Here is a 22,993-nt window from a genome sequence, read left to right as displayed (position 1 = left end):
AGACTCACGTGTTACTTGAGCATCTAAATGGGTTAACAGTGTGTGTCTGGGAAGCTCAGGATGCAAGAGTTTTAGAGAGTCTCGAGGAGAGGATATATATTAAATGTCTTTTGATATGTTTTTGTCCTGAGAATGAAAATAAGAGAGAAAATTTAAAAATTTCTAGATGAGTGTTACTACAAGTATTGGGAATCATTTGGGGTTAATAATACAGATCCCTGGCCTGACCCCTCAAACCTAGTTTAGAAACACAAGTGGGGCTCAGGAATTGCTTTTTTAAAAAAATTTTTATTATTGATTTCAGAAATGAAGGAGAGGGGGAGAGAAGTAGAAACATGAATGATGAGAGAGAATCATTGATTGGCTGCCTCCTGTGCACCTCCTACTGGGGATCAACCCAGGCATGTGCCCTGATCGGGAATCAAACTGTGACCTCCTGGTTCATAGGTCGATGCTCAACTACTGAGCCATTCTGGTTGGGCAGGAATTGCTTTTAACAAGCACCTTACTAACAGCAAGTTTGAACATTTTAGACCTAGAAAGCAACATAGAAACAGTCATTAAAATTTTAAAAGCATTGGAAAATATAACTTTTGTGTTAGACTTCAGATGGTTTCTAACCTAAAAAGTATGGAATCACATTATTTTGGGGGTACTTATTTCTCTCCTGCATGCCCAGTGCTCACAGCAGCATATAGTAGGCCCTCAGCAAATGCATTGACTGAATGCATTCAGGCGTAACGTACTAGTACGTGGCTAATTCTCAAAGGTGATATTGTGACTTCTCTTTCCTTTCTTTCAGATAAAGTTGTACACCAAGCATGGGACTTTGAAATACCAGACAGACTGTGCCCCTAACAATGGTTACTTTATGATCCCCTTGTATGATAAGGTAAGAGGACAGAGCAATTTAGTCTTTTATAATGGGAAGTGGTGTGGCCCGCAGGGCTGTGCTAACCAGGAGAATGGCCTTTCCCGCAAAAGCACGTGCTCAGCTGTTTGGTGAATTGTAAGTGGAATGTGACACTTCTGGCCAAATTCTGGAGGAGAGAGCTTCTGGGTGGTTTGATTGAATGTCGTGTTTCTCAAAGTCTTCAGAGACTGTTGGCAATGTATAGAGACATTTTTGGTGGTTACAACTGTAGGGGCGGGGGAGTGCTACAGTTCTCTCGTGAGTAGAGGCCTGGAAGGAAGCGAAATGTCCCATGATGTACAGGACAGACAAATGTCAGCAGTATTAGGGCCAAGAAACCCTGGTTTACTAGCACCCTTTATTTGCAAGCAGCTTAAAATGTTGCTTTAAGAAAATTATGTAAGTAATATACAAACTTACGAGCTCTGTGAAAAAAAAAATCAAGGTCTTTGAAATACTTGAAGTAAATTTTATATTTTATCCCCCAGATTGTGTAGTGGTAAACTTTTAAAAAAAGTTTTGGTGTGTATCCTAATATAATAGGCTGCTTTTTCTTGATTTTGATTTTTTTAAAAAAGACAAATGAAACTGAACCGTAGGAATCACTGTGTGATTTGATTGTTTTTCCTATGGTAATATCTTGGTTCCTTTCAACATTAGCATGTATAGATCTATTGCCTTATTTTTTTTACATTCCTTTTTTACAATTTTATTTTATTGTTGACAGTATTACAGATATCTCCCATTTTCTCCATTTTTGCCTTCCTCCTCCCAACCCCTGCCTCACCCCAGTCCTTCCTCATGCTGTTGTCTGCGTCCCAGGGTTATGCATATATGCATATGTGTTCTTTAGTTAAACTCTTCCTGTCCCCTCCCCCAACTCCACCCCCAACCTCCAATGTAGTCTGTAGAAAATAATACAATAATTAATAAATAAGACAAGAATAAGCTCTGTGTTTCTCAGATTCACAACTGTAAACCCACTTTTGCCCCACCTTGTCCATAAAATTGATTGCTAGAGGTGGATTAGCTGGGTCTTGAAATCTTTTTAAATTTATTTTATTTTACCTTTTTAAACTATTAAAACAATCTCAAGAAAGCAAGGTGTATGAGTAAAATGTAGTGTTAAGAAAGGACTTTAGTTCTTGTGCTGACCCTGGCATATGTGGGGTTAATAGCTTCATTAATAGTATGTTTGGTATCTAAAAACAAGGAGTGGCTGAATATGGTATCTTTAGGATTCTCCCTGGCGCTTTAACATGGTGTCTTCTGATTGGTTGGATGGGAACTTCTGGTGATTGGCTTCAGTTTATGCTTGGAATTTCATTTTCTGTGTAAAAATTCTAGATTAAGTGGTAGCACTAAACTAAGTTAAGCTAGGTGAAGGGTCATCAATTCTCAATCCTGTACTTTTTTTCCCCCGTCTCTTAGGGAGATTTTATTCTGAAGATTGAGCCTCCCCTAGGGTGGAGTTTTGGTAAGTTAATTGAATAACCTGATAATACTCTGCAAATGATTAGATTATATGCTGACTATTAATTTAAGTTGCTAGAGTGCATCGATTGCTACAATACTGAGGATTCATTTCTAGTGTAGAAGCGGGCCCCTTGCCTTTTCACTTTAGGATAGATTGGTACCTTAGATCTACCTGGAGATTTTTTTGTCATCTTTCTTAGAATAGACATTTTTTCTAGTACCTTTCTCAGGAAACTCTACTGTAGCCGTTTCATTCATTAAGTGGCAGTAGGATTATATATAGAGGTCAGAAGCGGGGACTTTGTTTTTGTCCCAGGATGGCTTCTTTCTTAGCTCCCTCAGGGTTACTATTGTTTCTCTTTTTTTTTTGACATAAAAGTCTAGTTCTAATTCTCTTAAGAGATCAGAAGATCTGGCAGCCTTGGGCCTTGCCAGCTCTGTGATGACCTTGGACAAGTTACTTCCCCTGTTTCCGTGTCTGCCTCCTCTCTAACGGGCCAGGAGAGTAAAAGCACCTGCCTCACAGGCGACCTGGAGGATTAATTGGCCAATATATTTATGTGTTCAGAATGGTTGGCACATCATTAGCAGGTAATTAGGCGATACTTAAAAACTGTCCTTCAGAATAGAGGGTTCTGCTTGGAGCTGGCTGATGATTTGGAGAAGAGACACTGTTGACTTTTTGCTATGGCAGATGTGTGTGATCCCAGTTCTATAGCTTAGGGATAGGAGTGGGGGGCCGTGGTTGTTCCCGCCTGGCTGCCTTGCGAGTTAGACAAGGAAGAATTGTGTCCCTGCCATCATAACGGGTGAAGGGAAGCTCAGGTAGCTAATTTGGCTCTGTGGGAAAGTTCTTTTCCGTTTCAAACTCGGGGGCACCTGGCTGGTGCATTCTAGAAGCTGGGGAGTCAGGGGGACTCAAACCCAACTGATGGCTAAAGCAGAGGTCACAGATTGGCAGCCAGTTGGAGTTGGCGCCCCCTCCCTACCTGTCAGTGCTTTTTCTTTTTGATAAGCTTTTAAAATTTTTTATTGAATTATAACATAGTTTCAGGAATTTTCACAAACTGAACTCCTCCATGTAACTGCCACCCAGACAATGAGATGAACTTTATCAGTACCCACAGGCACTCTTTAACTGTCCCCCCCCACCCCCCCAGGTGGACCACCACCCTGACCTCAGATTACTAGTATAGATTGTTTTGAACTTGATAAAAATGGAACCACACAGTTTTTTGTATCTGGTTTCTTTCAACATAGTTCATGAAATTTACTTGTATTATGTGTAGCTTTTCATTCTATTACTATATGAATGTGAAGTGATTTATCCCTTCTGCTTTTGATGGACATTTGGTTTGCTTCCCGATTTGGCCATAAGAATGGTATTCCTGCAAACATCTTTGTACGTATCTTTTGATACATGTGTGTTTGCATTTCTATTAAGTATATACCAGAAATGAAATTACTGGGCAATAGAATTTTTACGTGCTCAGCTCTAGTAGATATGGAGAAACATGGAAAGTAGATATAGCAATTTCTCCTCTCCCAACAGTGTGTAAGGGTCCCAGGTGCTCCACGTTCTCACCAGCGCGTGGCACGGTCAGTCTGTTTCATTTTGGCCATTCTGGTGGGGATGTGGTGGTATCCATTGTGATTTTGATTTGATTGTCCTCAATGGTCAATGAAGTTGAACACTTTAAAAATATATATATATATTTATTGATTTCAGAAAGGCAGGGAGAGGGAGAGAGAGATAGAAACATCAATGATAAGAGAGAATCATTGATTGGCTGCCTCCTGCACGCCCCCTAATGGAGATTGAGCCTGCAACCTGGGCATGTGCCCTTGATGGAATTGAACCCGGGACCCTTCAGTCCGCAGGTCAATACTCTATCCACTGAACCAAACCAGCTGGGGCGAGGTTGAACAATTTTTATGTTCATTGGCCATTTGGATATTCTCTTTTGTGAGGTACCTGTTCAAAGCTTCTATTTTTTATTGGCATCTTCACTTGTGTGTTTGTGTATAATTTTTTGTTCTAAATTATTTTTTTAATATATTTTTCTTGATTTCAGAAAGAGGAAGGGAGAGGGAGAGAGAGAGAAAAAACATCAATAATGAGAGAGAACCATCGATTGGCTGCCTCCTGCACACCCCTTATTGGGGATCGAGCCATTCACATAGTCCCCACTTGGCCTGTCTGCTTACTTCTTACCCATTTGCTCTCTGGGGGCATTGGAGTTTATGGCCCTGGTTTAATATGGCTGAACCCATGTACTTGGTCAGGGAACAGAACTGGAACCAGATTTTTGGGGCTTGAATTGGGGTCCTGTAACTCACAAGTGCTGTGACTTTGAGCGATCTATTAACCTTCCCGTGCCTCAGTTTACCCCTCAATCAATTGTAAATGTTACTACCTACCTCTTACAGTAGTTTTGAGGATTAAATTCCCTTAGCTCAGTGCCTGGCCTGTGGTAAACATTCAGTGAATAAGCTGGTTGGTGCTCACTGAATTTTCCATGGGTCTCTGAGATACAACTCGGCTGAAAGACTGTTACAAGAATATATTATCCTCTAAACACTGGTTCCCTCAGGGGCAGAAAATTGAGCGTCCAGGGAGGAAGGGTGGGAGAGAGACTTTCCCTGCCTGTCTTTTATACCTTTGGATTTTGAACCATGCGACTATATTAAGTGCTCAAAAATAAATAAAATGAAAGTTAACCAGTAAATTGCATTTTACCTAGACAATTTCCCAGAACTAAACTTCTTCGTGTCTTGTACCCCATTCCCATCTTCATCCCTCAGAACCAACGAGCGTGGAGCTCTATGTGGATGGCGTCAATGACATCTGCACGAAGGGCGGGGACATCAACTTTGTGTTCACGGGCTTCTCTGTGAATGGAAAGGTTTGGTTTCAGAACTGCCTTACTTTTAACGTTTGCTCTGTAGTATCCACTGGGTCTTCTCTTACCTTTAAAAAAATAGCACTTTTTAACCTGGGGACTTTGATCACACAAGGGACCCACAGGTAAGCTTCGAGAGGATCTGGGAACTCGATAAAATCGAGTATAAAATGTAGTGGGTGTTTTTAGGGGTCCGATCTAGGTTGTTGCTCTTACCCTGTAAGAGTAGAGGCTGTTAGCGTGTAAGTGCCAGGAGTGGCCTTTTATAGGGACAGATTCCCGGGAGAATTTTTTCTTCTTCTCTCCATTCAGCATCAAGGTTGAGACGTGCTCATTTCCCTGGCATCGTTTTCTGCACGGCAGGTCTACGTCTTTACTTTTACACTGAGAGGGAGGCCCTTTTGTTCCCTCTTTATGTGTGGGTTTCCTGTTAGAGATGAGGATCATCTCTATACTCCAAACTTTCTAAAATAATTGTACATTTTTAACAGACGGTGTCTTAGAGTCAATGAAACACAGTATTACCATACTGTTACTGTTCCCTCTCACAGCCCCTCAAACCTCTCTGGGAAGGGTATCCATGATCTCCATCACCTTTTCAAAGGAATTTTCACCCAAAAAAGGTTATCAGCCCCCTGTGGGGAGTAGGAGCAGGATCTCTTGAGAGGAGCACTTTGCTCCTAGGTCAAGTTCAACCTCCTTCTCCACGACAGGTTCTCAGCAAAGGGCAGCCCCTGGGTCCTGCTGGAGTTCAGGTGTCTCTGAGAAGCACAGGGACCGAAGCGAAGATCCAGTCCACAGTTACGCAGCCTGGTGGAAAGTGAGTTGTGCTTGTGTCATCCTGCCTTGTCGCTAGAGTGGGGCGCTGGTGGAGGTGGGAGAGCTTTGGATTTAGGGAGACCTCAGTTCAAATCCTAATTTGGCCTCTTTGGACAAGTTCATGCCTGTCAGGGCCTCAAGTTCTCATCTGCATAATGGAAGTCATTTGACCCATTGCATGTAGCATTGGCGGGGTTACTGAATATGAGATAACACCTTTCAAGCACCTACTGCAGGGCCCGGCATCTAGTAGGTCTTTATTTAATGGTTGGCACTGGCTCTGGAGCCCAAGAGCCTGGGTTTGAATCCTGGTTTCCCCATTTACTAGCTGTTTACCAAGGAGCAAATTACTTAAGGCCTCTGGGCCTCCATTTCCTCATTCAAAAATGATAATAATCATGAAATTTTCCATCCTAAAGTTATTGAGAAGATTAAATTATCTAGTGTTAGTGTTTCAAGCTTTTTGGTGTGACATATGTGCTTAATAACTTACCTCAGATATAAGGTAGCTCAATTATTTTTACAAATCATTTTGTCCCTATTACATCAAAATTGTTTTGTAGTTCGAATGATGACTACTTAATTAACCTTGTTAAGTCAAATTTAAAGCATTTATTTAATGGATTTATATCACTGAGTTGTAAATGTTAACAGATGTGCCAAGATTAATAGCAGAATAGTTCCAACTGATAATTTTGAGAGCATTCAGATCATTACTACTTTAATATACAAAATTGACTAAGCTGCAAAATTGAAGTTTATAATGAATCTGTCAGTAAGTCATTCGATTTTTAAATGATTGTTGAAATTATTTTTGAAATAACATTTGATTGATGCCTCTCCAGCCCTAGTCTATAGAAGGAATGTGGAGTTTTCATTTTCTCTAGGCTAGTAGTTTGCTGTTGACCTTGCTGGGAAAAATGGCTTGATCTTTCTGAATCTCTTTATCTGCACTAACTAAATGAAGATACTAACTTACAGACCAGGGATATCATGGATATGAAGTGTAGGCTACATCTTACTAAGACCAAAATCCAGTGGCAGCTTGAATTTTATTGTAGCAAAGTGATTGCCAAGCCCTATCCAGTTATTACAGGCAATATCCTATATAATAAAAACCTAATATGCTAAGTGTGTGATCGGCCATTCGGCCATTCAACAATCAAAGCGTAATATGCTAATGATATGCTAAGGCTATTCAACCACTCACTATGACATGTACTGACCACCAAGGGGCAGACAGTCGACCAGTCGACAAATCGCTATGACATGCACTGACCACCAGGGGTCAGATGCTCCAGCTGATTGGGACTGAGTGAGACGGGCTGGACACACCCTGGAGCCCTCCCTCGATCCCTCCCCAGCTGGCCAACCTCCCGCATCCCTCCCCAGCCCCAATCATGCACCGGTGGGGTCCTTGGCCTGGCCTGCGCCCTCTGGCAATCCGGGCTGAGGGGACTCCTCCCCCCCCCCCCCTCCAGTGCACAAATTTGTGCACCAGGCCTCTAGTTTGATATAATAAAATACCACCACAGAAGAAGAAATTGAATGCTTTTTGTAGTTCATTTCATTAGAACTAGCCCTCTAATTGTCTGGTGCTTTGCAGATTTAAAGGGTTAAATGTGTCAGAATCCTTCCATTTCCAACCTCAGCTCATTTTACTCTGGTCTTGGTTAGTCAGTACCTACCTGAGAGATCTTCACTGACTTCTGCTTTCATTGCTGTTGCTTTGCATACAAGCCCATAATGTCATATTTGTTTCTGATAACAGGTCTAAACGGTTGCATAGGATTCAGAGGTTGTTATCATTTTTCCTCCCATATCATTAGCATCATCCTGTGTTAGTGTCTGCCTAGCCTATCAGATCTGTTCTCTGTCCTTACATGTGACTCCTTTCCACTTCTGTGCCTTTGACACATCACTCCCTTCTTGCCTATTCTATGACTGACGCCTGCTAAACCACAGTGACTGTTTTTTAAGCCAGAATTCCTGGGGGTTAAGGAAAACATAAACCCTCTTTCCTGTCGGCACACAGAATACCTACCTATCCTTGCACACAGTAAGTGCTGTCTGATGTGGCTTTGCACAGTGAAGGATGAAATTTTGTTTATGCTCACTAACCAGCTAACGGCAAGTCTGTGATAATTCAAACACTATTTTCTGTTCTTTCCAATATTGGTCATAAAATGAGAACTACTCGGGTTGTTGGGAGTGAGTTAAGTGGTATTTTGTATCCTTAGGTTTGCATTTTTTAAAGTTCTTCCTGGAGATTATGAAATCCTTGCAACTCATCCAACCTGGGCATTGAAAGCGGTAAGCATTTCCGTTATGTCTTTAGTGTGGCAACAACGTGCTGGTTTGGGCACAGCGGGGGTTTCGGTTCAGGATGTGAAATGAGTTTATGGTTTTCTAGAAGTAGATGCAAAAATAGTGGTGCTGCTGATGAGCTTGATGGTATTTTTAAGGTGAAACTCCTTCACTGTAGCACATGTTGCTTACGTTGGTTTCAGTTTTAGGTAAAAATATCGTCTTCCTGCTGTGAAATAGGTTTGTTATTAACTACAGCTATCTTAAGCCAAATCAACACAAAAGAACCTGAGGAGATTTTTTGTTGTGCTTTTTTCAGTCAAGAACAACATTCTATAAATATGCTTAACATCCTAGAAACTGTTGTATATGTGCCCAAGGAGAACGTATAAGAATGTTTATTGCAACTTTGTTTGCAATAGCAAAATATTGCACACAACCTAAATGCTCATTAAGAGGAGGGTGGATTGTGGTTTTATCACACAATCGAATTCTGCACATCAGCCATAATGAATGCGCCAGAGCCACATACATCAATACGACTATATTTAAAAACCTACCGTGAAGGAAAAAGGCAAGTTGCTGAAGGATAAGGAAATATGATGCCATTTATATAGTAACTAAAAACACTCCTGATCATACCAGTTAGGGATGTATTCATATGTGGAAAAATTGCACAGATGTAGGTAGGAATGGCAAACACATGCTAATTAGGATACTGACATCTGTAGAGGGGGGAAAAAGGGGAGATGTAAGGGTCTTAAATTGTATTTTTACTCATTTCTTTAGCTGGTTAGAGCATGTAGAGGTGTTCTGTAGAGTATTTCTTATATTATTTTGTTTTAAATAGTTTCTAATAAAAGATCAAAAAAAGAAGAAACATACTAGGTGAGGTTTTATAATAGCTGTGGAAAAACAAATTGAAATAAGAAAGACTTAAGGGACATTTCGACATGTTAGCTTTTACGTTAATTTTGAGGCTGTGTCTCATTCTTGCTCAAGAAGCATCTTAATAAGTGTTTCAGTTTTTACCCTATAGTTTTTATGCAGTTACAATTGATGGTATGGTTTCAGCCTAGGTTTAAAAATGTTTTATATAAAACTCAGTGGCTTACATATTATGAATAGAATACATGTTAAGGCTTGCATTGTTAATTGTATGCATAAAGGAATTTAGTTTATTAATATAAAGTTGTGTTTCAAAGTAAAGTGCGCTGTTAAAAGTCGGGATGCTGGCTGCCCCTGAAGGGGGGCCGTGACTGGAAATGAGCCCGAGTGGGGCTGTGGGGCTCGTTCTATTCTGTTTTTGGCGCTGTTTGCATGGTGTGCTCAGTTTGTGAAAATCACTGCCCTGGACACTTAGAATATGTGTACTTTTCTCCACGTAAATCATACTGTAGTTTAAAAAATATATGCTTTATATGCCATTAAACATAGGGAAAAAATAAGGCATGCTCACTTTTAAAAATTGAAACATAAAGAATCAAGGAGTGGAAACAAAAAATTTAGAAGGTGGAAAATGTGTAAAAGAAGTAAAATGTCACCATACAGATGAAATTGCCATTATCTACATTTGCCATATTTCCTTTTACTTCATTTTGTGCATGAAAAAATAGTGATTATACTACATATGCAATTTTACGTTCCTTTTTTCATGTCCCCATGTTCTTAAACACTTTGCAAGTGCTTCTCTCTCTATTTCTTCCTTCCTTCCTTCCTTCCTTCCTTCCTTCCTTCCTTCCTTCCTCCCCCTCCCTCCCTTCTTCCTTCCCTTCCTCCCTCCTTTCCTACCTTTCCTGATGGATTGATCTACTGACTTTAGAGAGAAAGAGAGAGAAAAATCGATGTAAGAGAGAAACATCAATTAGCCACCCCCTATATGTGCTTTTTAAATTTATATATACTATTTCCTTTTTTTGGAAGTTAAAATCTTCTTTTGTAGGCGAGCACCACTGTGCGAGTGACCAACTCCAACGCTAACGCCGCCAGTCCCCTGATTGTGGCTGGATACAACGTGTCTGGCTCTGTCCGCAGTGATGGGGAGCCCATGAAAGGGGTGAAGTTTCTTCTCTTTTCTTCTTCAGTAACCAAAGAGGTAAGCAAAGGAAAGTGAAGAAAGGAGACACTGAGACTATACTATTTAAAATGCAGTGAAGGTTGATTTATAATCTCAACGTTTCAGAACATTGTGTTTCTCGGTTGACTTATAAGAAACTGAATGTCTATCCTGGGAGATGGTGGAGTTTGGTGTAAAGTGCACAGGTTTTGAAATCAATCAGATCCATTTCTGACAAATCCCAGCTCTGTCTCTTACTAGCTGTGCGAATCTGGGCCAGTCTCTTCACCTTCCTGGGCTCCATTTTCTTTCTTGGCTTTTCTTTTTAAAATTTATCTTTATTGTTGTAAGTATTACAGGTGTCCCCTCTCCCCCGCATTGACCCCCTCCACCCCAGTCCCTTCCTCTCTCTAGGCCAGCGGTTCTCAACCTGTGGGTCGCGACCTCTTTGGGGGTCGAACGACCCTTTCACAGGGGTCGCCCAAGACCATCGGAAAGCACATATATAATTACAAGTTGTTTTTGCGATTAATCACTATGCTTTAATTATGTTCAATTTGTAACAATGAAAATACATCCTGCATATCAAATATTTACATTATGATTCATAACAGTAGCAAAATTACAGTTATGAAGTAGCAACAAAAATAAATTTTATGGTTGGGGGTCACCACAACATGAGGAACTGTATTAAGGGGTCGCGGCATTAGGAAGGTTGAGAACCACTGCTCTAGGCCTTCCCCGCACTATTGTCTGTCCATCTGAGCTCTGATTTCTTATCTGGAGAATGGTGACCCATTGTAGGGATGGGCAATCGTGTCTTTTTTTCCAAGAAGACTGTGCCATTTTAAACTTGAATGTAAATATTTTTGTTCCTTTTACCTCTACTATGCGTTAGATTTCCGAAAGACATATTTTGTGACATAAAACTTATGAAAGTTTTCCTGTAGTGTGGCTATTTGATGATAGTCCGAACATGTAAGTGGATAAGGAAGTCATGTTCTATTTTTCCTGGCCTAGGATGTGCTGGGCTGCACCATCTCACCAGTGCCCGGCTTCCAGCCCCAAGACAAGAGTCTGGTATATTTGTGCCATGCAGTCTCCAAAGAAGATGGCACCTTCTCTTTCTCTTCCTTGCCAAGTGGGGGCTACACTGTGGTGAGTGAGGCAGTTTCCGTTCTCTTTGTGTTTGGGACTCTTAGGGTGCAGTCAGAGTCGATGCCATTTGGGTGGTAAGGACTAACTGGTTGGCCCGCGGTTTTGTGAACATTTTATTTAGCAGTTATTTAGGATAAGGCTCTGGCCCCTCTGTAATAGCTGTAGAAATGCAGGCCTTTCTCTTAAAATCAGCAACAGAATGATAGTTCCTCTTGGCCTGCCTTGTACCCCTTGTCATTCGTGGGCTGCCAGATCGATTACTAATATTGTTGGTTGAATCTTGCTATTGGCTCTTAGCAAGTAACAGACTCTTCCTTCCAGATTCCATTCTACAGAGGGGAGAGGATTACCTTTGACGTTGCTCCTTCCAGGCTCGACTTTACAGTGGAACACGACAGCCTGAAAATTGAGGTAGGAACTCCCCACCTTCTAGAGGAACAGCTGTTCGAGTTCCCATCCCTGGGCACAGGTGTTGCAAACAAGTTTAAGAAAATAATCAGTATTTTATCAAGATGGGCTGTTGGAAACATCAGAATCTTGTATTCTTCTAGTTTAGCTTGGAATTCACTAGATACCTCAACCCTCTTACTACATGTCTTTATCTTAGAGACTTGGAGCCCTAGCTATAGCTACTTCATTCAGGGAAATAAGTTTATTGAGCGCCAGTGACATCGTTTCCGGTACTATTCTAGGGGTGGGCTTACAGCAGGGACAAAGCAAAATTCCTGTTCTGTGGAATTCATGTTCTAATGTCAGAAAAGGAATATACTTACAAATGAACATATATTAGAAAGTGATTAGTGTTCTCTAGAGCAATAAAGCAAGAAAGGAGATTACACATTTTCAGGATTGAGACGGGTGGCTGTCTTACAGGGTGTTCTCGGGAAATCTCGCTGTGAAGGTGACATTTGAGCCACACCCTGAAGGGGAAGAGACAGTGAACCATACTTCTGTGGGAAGGATATTTTAAGACAGAGGGAATAGCAGATGCTAAGGTTCTGAGGCTTAGAGAGTTTGGCTGACCCAGGAGGACAGGGTGGCTGGAATGGAAGGAGTGAGGAAGGGAGGAAGAGGACAGAAGGACAGAGAGATGATGAGGCAGATTGTACCAGGCCTGGTGGGCCACTCTGGGTGACAATTAGCCCCACTCTGGGTGAGGTTCTGAGCAGAGGAGAGGTGTGGTGCCTTTGGCTACAATGTTGAGAAGAGTTCCCAGGGGGCAGGGTAGAAGCAAGGGACCTGTTGAGGCTGTGGCAGTCAATCAGTGAAAGCTGACAGAGCTTGGACCGTGGTGATAGGAATGGATAGGCAGCCTGATAAACTCCTTAGGCCCTAAAATAGAGGGTAAATGTGTTTTTCATCACACATCTTTAATTACAGAATTTGAAAATGGTTACTGTAGCAAATTAGCTAGATAGAGCAAATCCCAAAAGAAAATAATAGTCTTTCCTAAACGGACCACCCAGTGTTACAGTTATTGAAAATATTAGATTTCAATTGTTTTCTTGTAATCTTACATTTGAAAGTGCTGCGCTAAGGGAGCTTGCACTGGTAGGCGCTGGCGTTCAGGTGGCATGCTCCATGGGCTCCTGACTCTGCTTTGTGAGGTTCAGGAAAGCACTTGACTGTTGTGCTGTGCCCTGGAGCGGGTGAGAAGGGTGAGAAGATGAAGTTCTTGCATGCTTCAGGGGCCTGTGGAGAAGAGCAGGAGCAGTTGAGTGAGGAAAGACACGTTTTTAAACAGAGAGGTGAAGGGAATTTCAGGTATGAGAGGGCCTGTAAGCTGCCTGAGGTCAGCCTTACTCTTCACTGTATTCCTAACATGTGACTTAGTGCCTGGCACATTGTAGGTACCTAAAGTGTTGAGTGGATAGATGTATTAAAAAGTGGGTAAACCACATCTTTTTAGAAGGATGAAGAAAGACTACCTGAATAAAAAGGAAGCCATTGTATTTTTTTCAAGCTCTCTCAAATGCTGTGGCATATATGCATTCATTCATTCATTCATTCATTCATTCATGAGTTATTTATTGAAAGCCTACTATGTACCAGTGACTAAGATGGAAAAAGTCTTCATCTCTATGGATCTTACATTTCTAATGGGAGGTAAACAACTATAATAAATCAAACAAGGACATTTCAGATATCCGTCATTTTTTGAGGAAGCCAATAGATTAGTATGATGGACAGTGACTGGCTGGGGTGGGAGGCAGGGACTACTGAGATAGGATAGTTAGGGAAAGCTTCTCGGAGGTGGTGACAGTTTGAACTGAAACCTGATTGATGAAAATGAGTGGCTTCCTGCCAGATCTTGTCTAGGTGTGGGAGAAGATCCAGGCTGAGGAAGCAGCTGGTGTGGAAGCCCCTGTGAGGGATGCATGTGGTGCACCCATGTGGCCAGCGTGAGGAACCAAGAATCAGGGCGGCTGGAACATAGAGGCTGCAGAGAGAACAAAGCCGTGGCCCTCAGGAGTGGGATGGGCAGACACAGATAACCCAACTACAAAATGCTGTGGGCAGTGCAGCAGCTGGGGTGGAGTCGTTAAGGACTTGAATTCAGGGTGTGGTAGGAAGAGGCAGGAGAAGGACTTGGGAGACCTTGCTGAGGTGAAATCCACAGGAAAGACTGATGTTGAAGTGATGCTGGGTTTAAGCTTGGGGGGCTGGAGAACTCCAAAATGGGACATCTGGAGGGAGGAGGAAGGAAAGGAGAATGGGTAGGGAGGCTCTCACCAATCTGACTTGGTGATCTTTAGCTGGGAAAGTAAATCTATAGATCTGTTTTATTGAATTATTGGACATACATCAATATGTCAACTGTTGAGAATACAAGAAAGGAGACAGACTCAGGGAATGTGCTGCCAGTGGGGGAGCCACTTGTGTAGGTGAGCTGAGAAGGAGCGTGGCTGGCATGCGGGACTGGGAGAAGCCAGTGTGGGAGATGTGCTGAGCGAGGCCGTGAGTGGTGGCATGAGTGGCATAAGGGAGACGTTTGCAGCTCATGCATGAGAACCTTCTTCCTGTTCTTCATCTTCCAGCCCGTGTTCCACGTCATGGGATTCTCTGTCACTGGGCGGGTCCTGAATGGGCCCAAAGGAGAAGGTGTTCCGGAGGCAGTCGTCACTCTGAATAACCAAATCAAAGGTAGGCAAACGTGTTGGCCCCTGGGGCTAGTGTTTGATCACAGACAAATGGAAAGGAAACAAAATCCTAATGACTCTGTGAAAATATGTCAGCTTTCTGTCTCACATATTCCTGTGAATATGGAGGGCTAGGCAGTTCTTTTTTGGCTCATCTTTTGTTGGCGTGTTTTGTTTTACAGTCAAAACAAAAGCTGATGGCTCATTCCGTCTGGAGAACATAACCACTGGCACATACACCATCCATGCGCAGAAAGAGCACCTCTACTTTGAAACTGTCACAATCAAAATTGCACCTAACACTCCTCAGCTGGCTGACATCATTGCCACGGGGTAAGGTTATCATGTTTGGGTCTGGGAGCGCCAGTGCTTATGTCAGCAGCCAGCAGAAAACAAAGTCTCCTTTGATCTGACTGTTTCTGCCAAGGATCCACATGCAGTCTCAGACTCCTTTTGAGAAATTCAGGCTGAAAGATTATTGCTAAGTCTTATCCACTGAAGGTACTTACATGCTGGATTCTTTTTTTTTTTTTTTTTAAATATATATTTTATTGATTTTTTACAGAGAAGAAGGGAGAGGGATAGAGAGTTAGAAACATCGATGAGAGAGAAACATTGATCAGCTGCCTCCTGCACACCCCCTACTGGGGATGTGCCCGCAACCAAGGTACATGCCCTTGACCGGAATTGAACCTGGGACCCTTGAGTCCGCAGGCCAACGCTCTATCCACTGAGCCAAACTGGTTAGGGCACATGCTGGATTCTTAAAGAAAAGGATCTTTTGTGTCGGACTTCACATCTGTGGGGACTTCCATGGCCTAATTCTTGAAGACTTCGGAATATGTTATAGTTGGTTGACGAGGTTTGTTGTAAGATGCTCTGAGCTGTTGTCATAGTTTTTCCTGCTTTGTTGTATTATTGCATTTGAGGGGACATCCTGTGGTTGAATTTGTGTAGTTTTATCAGGTAGTGATAACGTGTGGTGCAGTGAACCCAGGCCTTGGAGTCACATCTCAGATCTTTCTCGCACTTGTGTTACCTGTAGAGTGGGAATGCTGCCGTCTTTCTTGAGAGTAATAGGTGCTCAATAACTTAAACGGAGAGGGACAGCGTCTGCTTGGAGAGAGGCAGCATGAGCAGGTGCATAGTTTCTGAGCAGCAGGTGTGATGGTGGCATAAAGCTTGGTGTTGCTGGTGCATGAAGTGCTGGGCAGGCAGAGGAGGGGCAGACCTCCTCACACCCCATTGGAAGTTGAGGGCTTTCTCCACTGGGGGCCCGGGGGCCAGTGAACAGTGTGAGCATGGAGTGAACACGGGTAGACTTTTGTGTTTAGTGAGGCACTCCGGTGGCATGGTGGAGGATGGCTTTGAAGGGGACAAGACTTGGAGACAAGAGGCCTGAAAAGAGAGTTGGTGAGGGCTTGCCTTATAGGGAAGGGAAGGACAAATGGGGGTTTCCGTTTTGAGGGGCAGGATGACTGTGGTGCCACCGGCTGTGGGTAGGGAGAGCCAGTTAGATGATGGGGGTTCAGTTTTGGAGTCTGTAGGGCCACTAGGTGGAGCTCTCCAGTAGATCCTTGAATGGAAGGTAAATCCTAAAGATTTTGCTGCAGGTGGCAGCCAGAAGTAGAATTGGGAAATCAGTACACCAGAAATGAAATGCCAGTGTTTGAAGGGTGGGTTTTAGGTATGAAGTAGTGCCCGATGGGCAGGGAGATCCAGGAAGCTGAGCCATGAAAACACAGTCCATTTGCCTGGTCAAGGTTGGGATTTAGTGTCAAATGGGAAATCAGGAAGTACATCAACTGTGGAACCTGGTACCATGTCTGTCATGGAGCTCAGGACACAATTCTTGGACTTATGTCCTCCCTCTTCCCCTTCATAAACATTTTGAACAGCTACTCTGGGTGAGGCACTGTTAGAAATGCCAGGTATATAACAGTAAAAAGAAACCTAACATCCCAAAGCCAGGGCTTTCATCTTACTGGGGAGACAGACTCAAGACGAGTAAATTTGTGATTGTAAATGAAAGTAGGTGTGTGCTGGGCAGAGACCGGGTGCTCTGAGAGGACTTGATTTAAATGGGGAGCTATGGGAGGCCTCTCTGGGTCACTGGGACCCTCTGGAGGACTATAAGTTAGCTAAGTGAAGAACTTCCCAGGTAGAGGGAACAGCCTGGGCACAGGCCTGGAGGGGGAGAAGGGCGCTCTCTGGAAGACAGCCAGCGTGGCTGGAGGCAGTGGTGAGATGGGAGAGCTGTGTGACTTGCAGCCGTCTTGTGGAGATGGGCTTATCCCCAAATGCAGTGGAAAGCTGTTGAAGAGTTTTCAGCAAGCAAGTGCTATGGATCAGGTCATTTTAGAAAGGTTTTTTATTCTTTGGCTGCTGTGTGAAGCATGGATCAGAGGGAAGCCAGAGTACCTAATGGAGGGACTAGAAAGAAGGTGGTGACGGTTGTCTGGAGGAGATATGGTGGTGCTGGGACCAGGTGCTGGCAGGGAGGGAGTGAGAAGTAGAGATTTGACAGGTAGTATGGAGAGAGAATCAATGGGTCTTGTGCTGTCGGAGTCCCAGGTTGCTTATTTGAACAAGGGGGTGGATGGAGGAAGTGCAGTTCATGGAGAGGGGGAACTACATCTATATTTATTTTCTTTAAAATGGAATATAGGGGTCAAAGAAAGAAAACATTTGTTGAGCACCATTGAGGAAATTCATCATTTTCCTTTTGGACCAACGTGGCACATTTGCCTTTTAATTTATTATTTGTTACTTAAAAAAAAAAAATCTCAATTTATTTGAAAAACAAACTCTTTGACTTCTGTCCAAATGACTATGAGGATATAGTTATTCCACAATACACCAAAATTAACAGTTTTTATTCATAAATTATTAAGCCCCAATGAAAGAATTTATTGACACACATCAATTTTTAAGGCCTTCAATATAACAAATATTCTCCTACCAGTTTTTTTTTTTTAGTTTATTTTTCTAAACTAAACCAATATACATTTGAGGTTTAGGGTAACTGGACACTTCTCTCTTTTATTTTAAATTAATTTTTTTATTATAGTTGAAATATAATATGGACACTTCTCTTTAATTGGGAATATGAGCTAAATTATGCTTATGCTTAAAATGCTTAAAATATTTAAAACTTAGGAGAGATTCAGCTTGAAGCAAATTAGGTGACATTCGCCCTGACGTGGACATGAATTAGGAGACCATGAAAGGTCCTTAAGAATAATTTATCAATATTCTCTTGTTCTTTTATTCCGAAAGTGTACAGTAGATGAATATGAGAACCAAAGTGCATACCCTTTCATCTACATCAGGGGCTAGCACACTTTTTCGGTAAAGGGTCTTAATGGTCTCTGTGATGAACGTGCCATAGATAATTCCTGAATGAATGGGTATGGCTGTGTTCCAATAAAACTTTATTTAGGACACTGAATTTTGAATTTCATATCATTTTTATGTATCACGTAATATTCTTTTGATTTTATTTTTCCTTTAACCTTTTAAAAGTTAAAAGAATATGAAAACCATCCTCAGCTCACGTCCATACAAAACAAGGTGACTGGCGGGCTGGCGGGCTGGACTTGGCTACTGGGCTATAGTTTTTGGCCCCCACACCAAAAAGCTCACTCGGCGGGGTTAGTCACTGAGAAATGACTGCTCTTTATTATTCCCAGATTTCACACACACAATATTCCACCACTTTGTTGTGCCTTCTGTTGTTTCTTTATTTGCTGCAGAGGGGTGTTCCATTATCTAGTTCACCCATGATTACCCAGCGTTGAATCCAGCGCTTTGTTATCTTTCTGTCAGAATCGACAAGTGATTTTTATCTAAAATGATTCTTTAAGATTAGAAAATTTAACCTTTAGTCCGTTGAGGAAGTCGTCACGGCCTTCAGCTGTGGTACCTTACTGTACTTGGACACATCAGCTGACGGGAGAGTGAAGAGCATCACTGAGGATGGTCTTCGTTGGTCTTCCTCAGGGTGTGGACGTGCTTTTCAGGGGCCTCTCCAGACACACTTTGGAGCCCTTTACACACTGCTCATGCGGCCTGGTCGGAATCATTACCTTAATAGGGCTTGTCAATTACAAGTTGCTTTTCTTGGCTCCTTGCTCCTAAGGAGTTTAGCTTTAGCTTTGCATTTTTCTAACTTAATTACCTTTTATGTTCAGATCTCCCAGATTGCTCCTCTTATCCACACATTATATGTAATCACAGGCGAGGAAGTTGTCTTTGATAACTGCCTTGTTTTATGGCCTTGGTAATACCACACTTTCTTAGGCAGCTTACAGCTCTTGCTTTTAAGGACTGGCCCATATTCTCAGTCCGAGGCTGCTCCATCGCCAAAGATTCAATTACCTGAAACATTTTTTTATCACCTACAGATTTTCTAAAAATCACTTCCACCGTGGGGGGTTGTCAGATGTCACCCAGAACACACACACAGCCCTTCATTGGGCCCCCGCTCTGCCTTTTCCCTTATTAGAAAGAGGTCCGATCTTTCCGAAGGTTGCCTTTAAAACTGGAACCATTTGGGCTGCATTCCTGTCTTTTAAGATGAATCTAGTCTCAGGGACAAGGGCTGGAAGATGGACATGTAATTTTGGTTGATAAGCACCTTTCCTGTTATAATTGAGTTCTCATGCTGGAATGAATGGTCCCTTTGTTGCAGGTTCAGTGTCTGCGGCCAGATATCAATCATTCGTTTCCCTGACACTGTCAAGCAGATGAGTAAATACAAAGTTGTCCTGTCTTCTCAAGACAAGGACAAGTCTTTGGTCACCGTGGAGACGGATGCTCATGGATCATTTTGTTTTAAAGCAAAACCAGGGACCTACAAAGTACAGGTATGATGAGTTTTATTCTAGTTAAGATATTTGAAAAAGAGCATTGGTTTTTCAAAGGGTTATTATTAGCCAGAATGCGTTAGGGAAGGAGCATTTCCATTCCCAACTTTTTATGTTGACATCTTTACATTCCTGCATGTCATTGTGAGTGGAGCAGACAGGCAATCAGTTTAAAAATGATGGGACAGGCCTTTCTCTTTTCCAGTGTGATGTTTATTAGGGCTTAGTATCCGGCTGCCAATCACACCTCCACCTTCTCAGGCTTTTGGCTGCTGCAGAATATCCATGATTCCCAAAGGAAATTAAAATGAACTCTTTATTAATGGCAGCTCAGTAACTTCCACAGTGCATGGCTTCTGGAACTTGAGGCCTTTTCCTGCCTTGCCCTGAATGGGAGATGCTGGGCAGGCACCACTGGTTTCTCCATCTGGGCAAGCAGAGAGGCTGGGAGACTTCGGCCCTTGGTCTCACTGCACGGTGAGCACAGATGAGGCCAGCAGGCAGGAGACGCAACAGGACCAGAGGTCAGCCCACTGTGCCTCTCAGTGCAGAGGCCATGCCCACGGGGAAAGGCCGTGTCTCAGTGGATTTCACACCCTCACCCATTAAGTCAGCTGCTGCTCCGCCTCCCTGAGAAAGAGCAAGTGAGGGAATGGAGCGGGCTGGGAAGGTTCCTTTTATGACTTGCTCTCCTCTAGGGCAAGTAGGATCCCTCCCTCTGAGGACCTGTGTGGGAGAACAGTGTCTCCCTGCTTCCATCGCACAATGTGGTGTGTGGACTGACAGCTCCTTTACTAGACAGCAGCTTCTTGCAAAGCTGGCCACACTGACAAGCCTTTGGAAGCCCTTCAGAGCAGGGACTTATCCAAGGAAGGGCAGTTCCGAAATGTAATCTTTACCAGGGATGAAAAACGTGACCATTGCCTTCTTTCCCAGTCCCTCTCATTAGCCTGAGAAAGGCCCATAGAAGAAAAGGAAGAAGAAAATGGCGTAATTTCACTATTGGGCACCCAAGCAGCGTCGGCAAGTTCATAGCTTATGTCACGTGTGACCTCAAGCCAGGAAAAGGTTGTGGGATTAAGTGTGGTTTCCACCCCGTGTTCAGGTGATGACCACAGCTCGGGTGTCAATCTGGAGAGTTATGCCCGATGGGCTTTTGTTTGCACCAAGGCACTGCTGGGGATGGGTTTTTTGTCTAATTAGAAATCTGTTGTCTTCACACTGGCTACTTGCATATTTGTTGTGAGTGTAAAACTCGGCCTAGAAATGAACCTTTGTCCTTGGAAATGTTTGACCTTGGGCCCAGATGAATGTTCTGGTGCCTCGTAGGCCAGAGGAGCAGCAACCCTGATACAGCTGATGTTGCCCTGTGTTCCCACAGGTGGTGGTTCCTGAGGCAGAGACCCGAGCGGGGCTGACATTGAAACCCCAGACGTTCCCTCTCACTGTGAAGGACAGGCCTGTGATGGATGTGGCCTTTGTGCAGTTTTTGGCATCAGTTTCTGGGAAAGTCTCTTGTTTGGGTAAGATGTCCATGGCAAGCAGGAACAGATGGTTTCACAGAAGCAGGCCTGTGGGGGCGGGGGTGAGCTTCCCCTCACGGGGCAGCGTTAAAGATGAAGGCAGAAGCTGCTCCTGGGCAGTGGTTTGGAGGGTCATATTGCATCTAGTTCTTTTTGAAAAATTGCCACAGTGCGTCATAGAAACATTTCTCTGGGAGTCGTTCTGCTTTGGCTCCTGAAAGAACATGTGGGTCTCTTTTTCTCCCTCTGGCTCTGAAAGGAAGGTGGAATTAGGCCCCGGTTTCAGTCCCAGCTCTGTCACTCTCCAGGTAGGAGACTCGGCATTTACTTTCCCAGCTTCTGTTTTCCTTCTGTTAAATGGCAATACTGCTGCTGTCAGAGGGTTTTAATGAAGGTTAAATGTGGTCATCAAGAGACAGTGTAGCACAGTGACTACATAGACTCTGAAACCGGACCACGTGGGCTCGAACCTTTGCTGTGTGACCTGGGGCAAATTAACTCTCTTTGCTTTGAGTCCTTTTTCTATATTATGGAGATGATAATAGTACCTGCCTCATAGGCTTATTGTGACAGTCAAATGAGTTAGTGTATGTACATATAGCCTTTAGAAGTACTCGGGACACAGCAAGAGCTATTTAAATCTTTGCTATTATTAGTAATCCTATATAATAAGAGAGGAATAGGCTAATTATCCGTTATGCTATAACGAATCTACAAGTGGTAGAAAGCTACAGGAGGGTGGGGCAGCAAGCTATGAGTGGTGGGAGGGGGAAGTGGTTGGAGAGCTACAGGAGGGCGGGGAAGTGGGCAGAGAGCTACAGGAGGGTGGGGAAGTGGGCGGAGAGCTATGAGCAGCAGAGAGCTACCATCGGTGGTGGGTGGGTGGCCAGCTGAGGCAAGTGGCAGTGAGCTACTCACGTGCGTAGGGCTACTAGTATTAATATGATGATGATAAGAGGCCCAGTTCTATGCCTAGTATAAAGTGGGTATTAAGTAAGTTTTCCTCACCTTTCTCTTTTTCTCTGGCTCCTCTTGGTACTCCATAAAGACTACTTTGCCCATTTCAGTAAATGGTGGAGCTGCTTTCCCCAGTGGTGGCTTCCATGCTTGGTACTGATGTCCAACATGGGGGGCTTTTTAGAATCAAGCAGCTACATGTTAGCTTTAAAGGAACCCTGGCACTGGCCTTCAGGAGATAAAAGATAGCAAGCAGCACACAGAGGTCAAACGTGTGCTCTGGTTCATGAGGGCAATCAAATGAGGCCCTCCTGTCTTTTCTCTGCAGACACCTGCGGCGACCTGCTGGTGACCCTGCAGTCCCTGAGCCGCCAGGGCGAGAAGCGGAGCCTCCAGCTCTCCGGCAAGGTCAACTCGATGACTTTCACGTTTGACAATGTGCTCCCTGGAAAATACAAAAGTAAGACACTAAGACAGCCTCTCATGGCCCTCACATGCCCTCATGGCCTTCTTTCTAAGCGTTCTAAAACCCAGCTCCCAAATTGCATCCCAAATGTATACTATTACTTGTTTAGCTCTTCTCTGACCTGTGACCTTGAATGTGCTTTATTTAACTGAGGCTCTAAGAACCAGCTGCCACCATATCAGGATAGCCCACACTCTTCTCTTTTGGGAGGGTGCCCTCACTCATGCCATTTTATTTCTAAATGCTGAAAAAGCGAGTGTGGAATGATAACACACTGTGCTGCCAGTAGCAGCTGTGTGACCTTGGCCATCCTTGAGACTCAGTTTTCTCATCTGTAAAAGAGGAGTGATGGACTTTCTGCAGGAGGTAAGACTAAATGAAATACAGGTGTAAAGCTCTTGCACCGT

At 43.3% G+C, this 22,993-nt stretch overlaps 1 protein-coding gene across 3 annotated transcripts in view; it reads left to right on the top strand.

Moving 5' to 3' along the window:
- The window catches only part of LOC118656134 (nodal modulator 1), a 54,886-nt gene that overhangs the window by 3,564 nt on the left and 28,329 nt on the right, over positions 1–22,993 (top strand). For all 3 annotated transcript variants that reach the window (XR_004967507.1, XM_036308989.1, XM_036308991.1), the window contains exons 2-14: positions 803–892; positions 2,345–2,390; positions 5,195–5,295; positions 6,006–6,112; positions 8,352–8,424; positions 10,361–10,513; positions 11,495–11,632; positions 11,954–12,043; positions 14,671–14,776; positions 14,955–15,105; positions 19,466–19,640; positions 21,022–21,163; positions 22,449–22,580. Coding sequence is in view for 2 of the 3 variants with exons in the window: in XM_036308989.1 (XP_036164882.1) it covers positions 803–892; positions 2,345–2,390; positions 5,195–5,295; positions 6,006–6,112; positions 8,352–8,424; positions 10,361–10,513; positions 11,495–11,632; positions 11,954–12,043; positions 14,671–14,776; positions 14,955–15,105; positions 19,466–19,640; positions 21,022–21,163; positions 22,449–22,580 (1,504 nt within the window). In the remaining variant the exon portion in view is untranslated. The remainder of the gene's footprint in view (positions 1–802; positions 893–2,344; positions 2,391–5,194; positions 5,296–6,005; positions 6,113–8,351; positions 8,425–10,360; positions 10,514–11,494; positions 11,633–11,953; positions 12,044–14,670; positions 14,777–14,954; positions 15,106–19,465; positions 19,641–21,021; positions 21,164–22,448; positions 22,581–22,993) is intronic.

Source organism: Myotis myotis, unplaced genomic scaffold (genome assembly GCF_014108235.1).
Source record: "Myotis myotis isolate mMyoMyo1 unplaced genomic scaffold, mMyoMyo1.p scaffold_m19_p_5, whole genome shotgun sequence".
In the NCBI taxonomy this organism is placed as follows: Eukaryota; Metazoa; Chordata; class Mammalia; order Chiroptera; family Vespertilionidae; genus Myotis; species Myotis myotis.
Note: the sequence above shows the minus strand (reverse complement) of the source record. Positions and strands in the feature narration are given on the sequence as shown.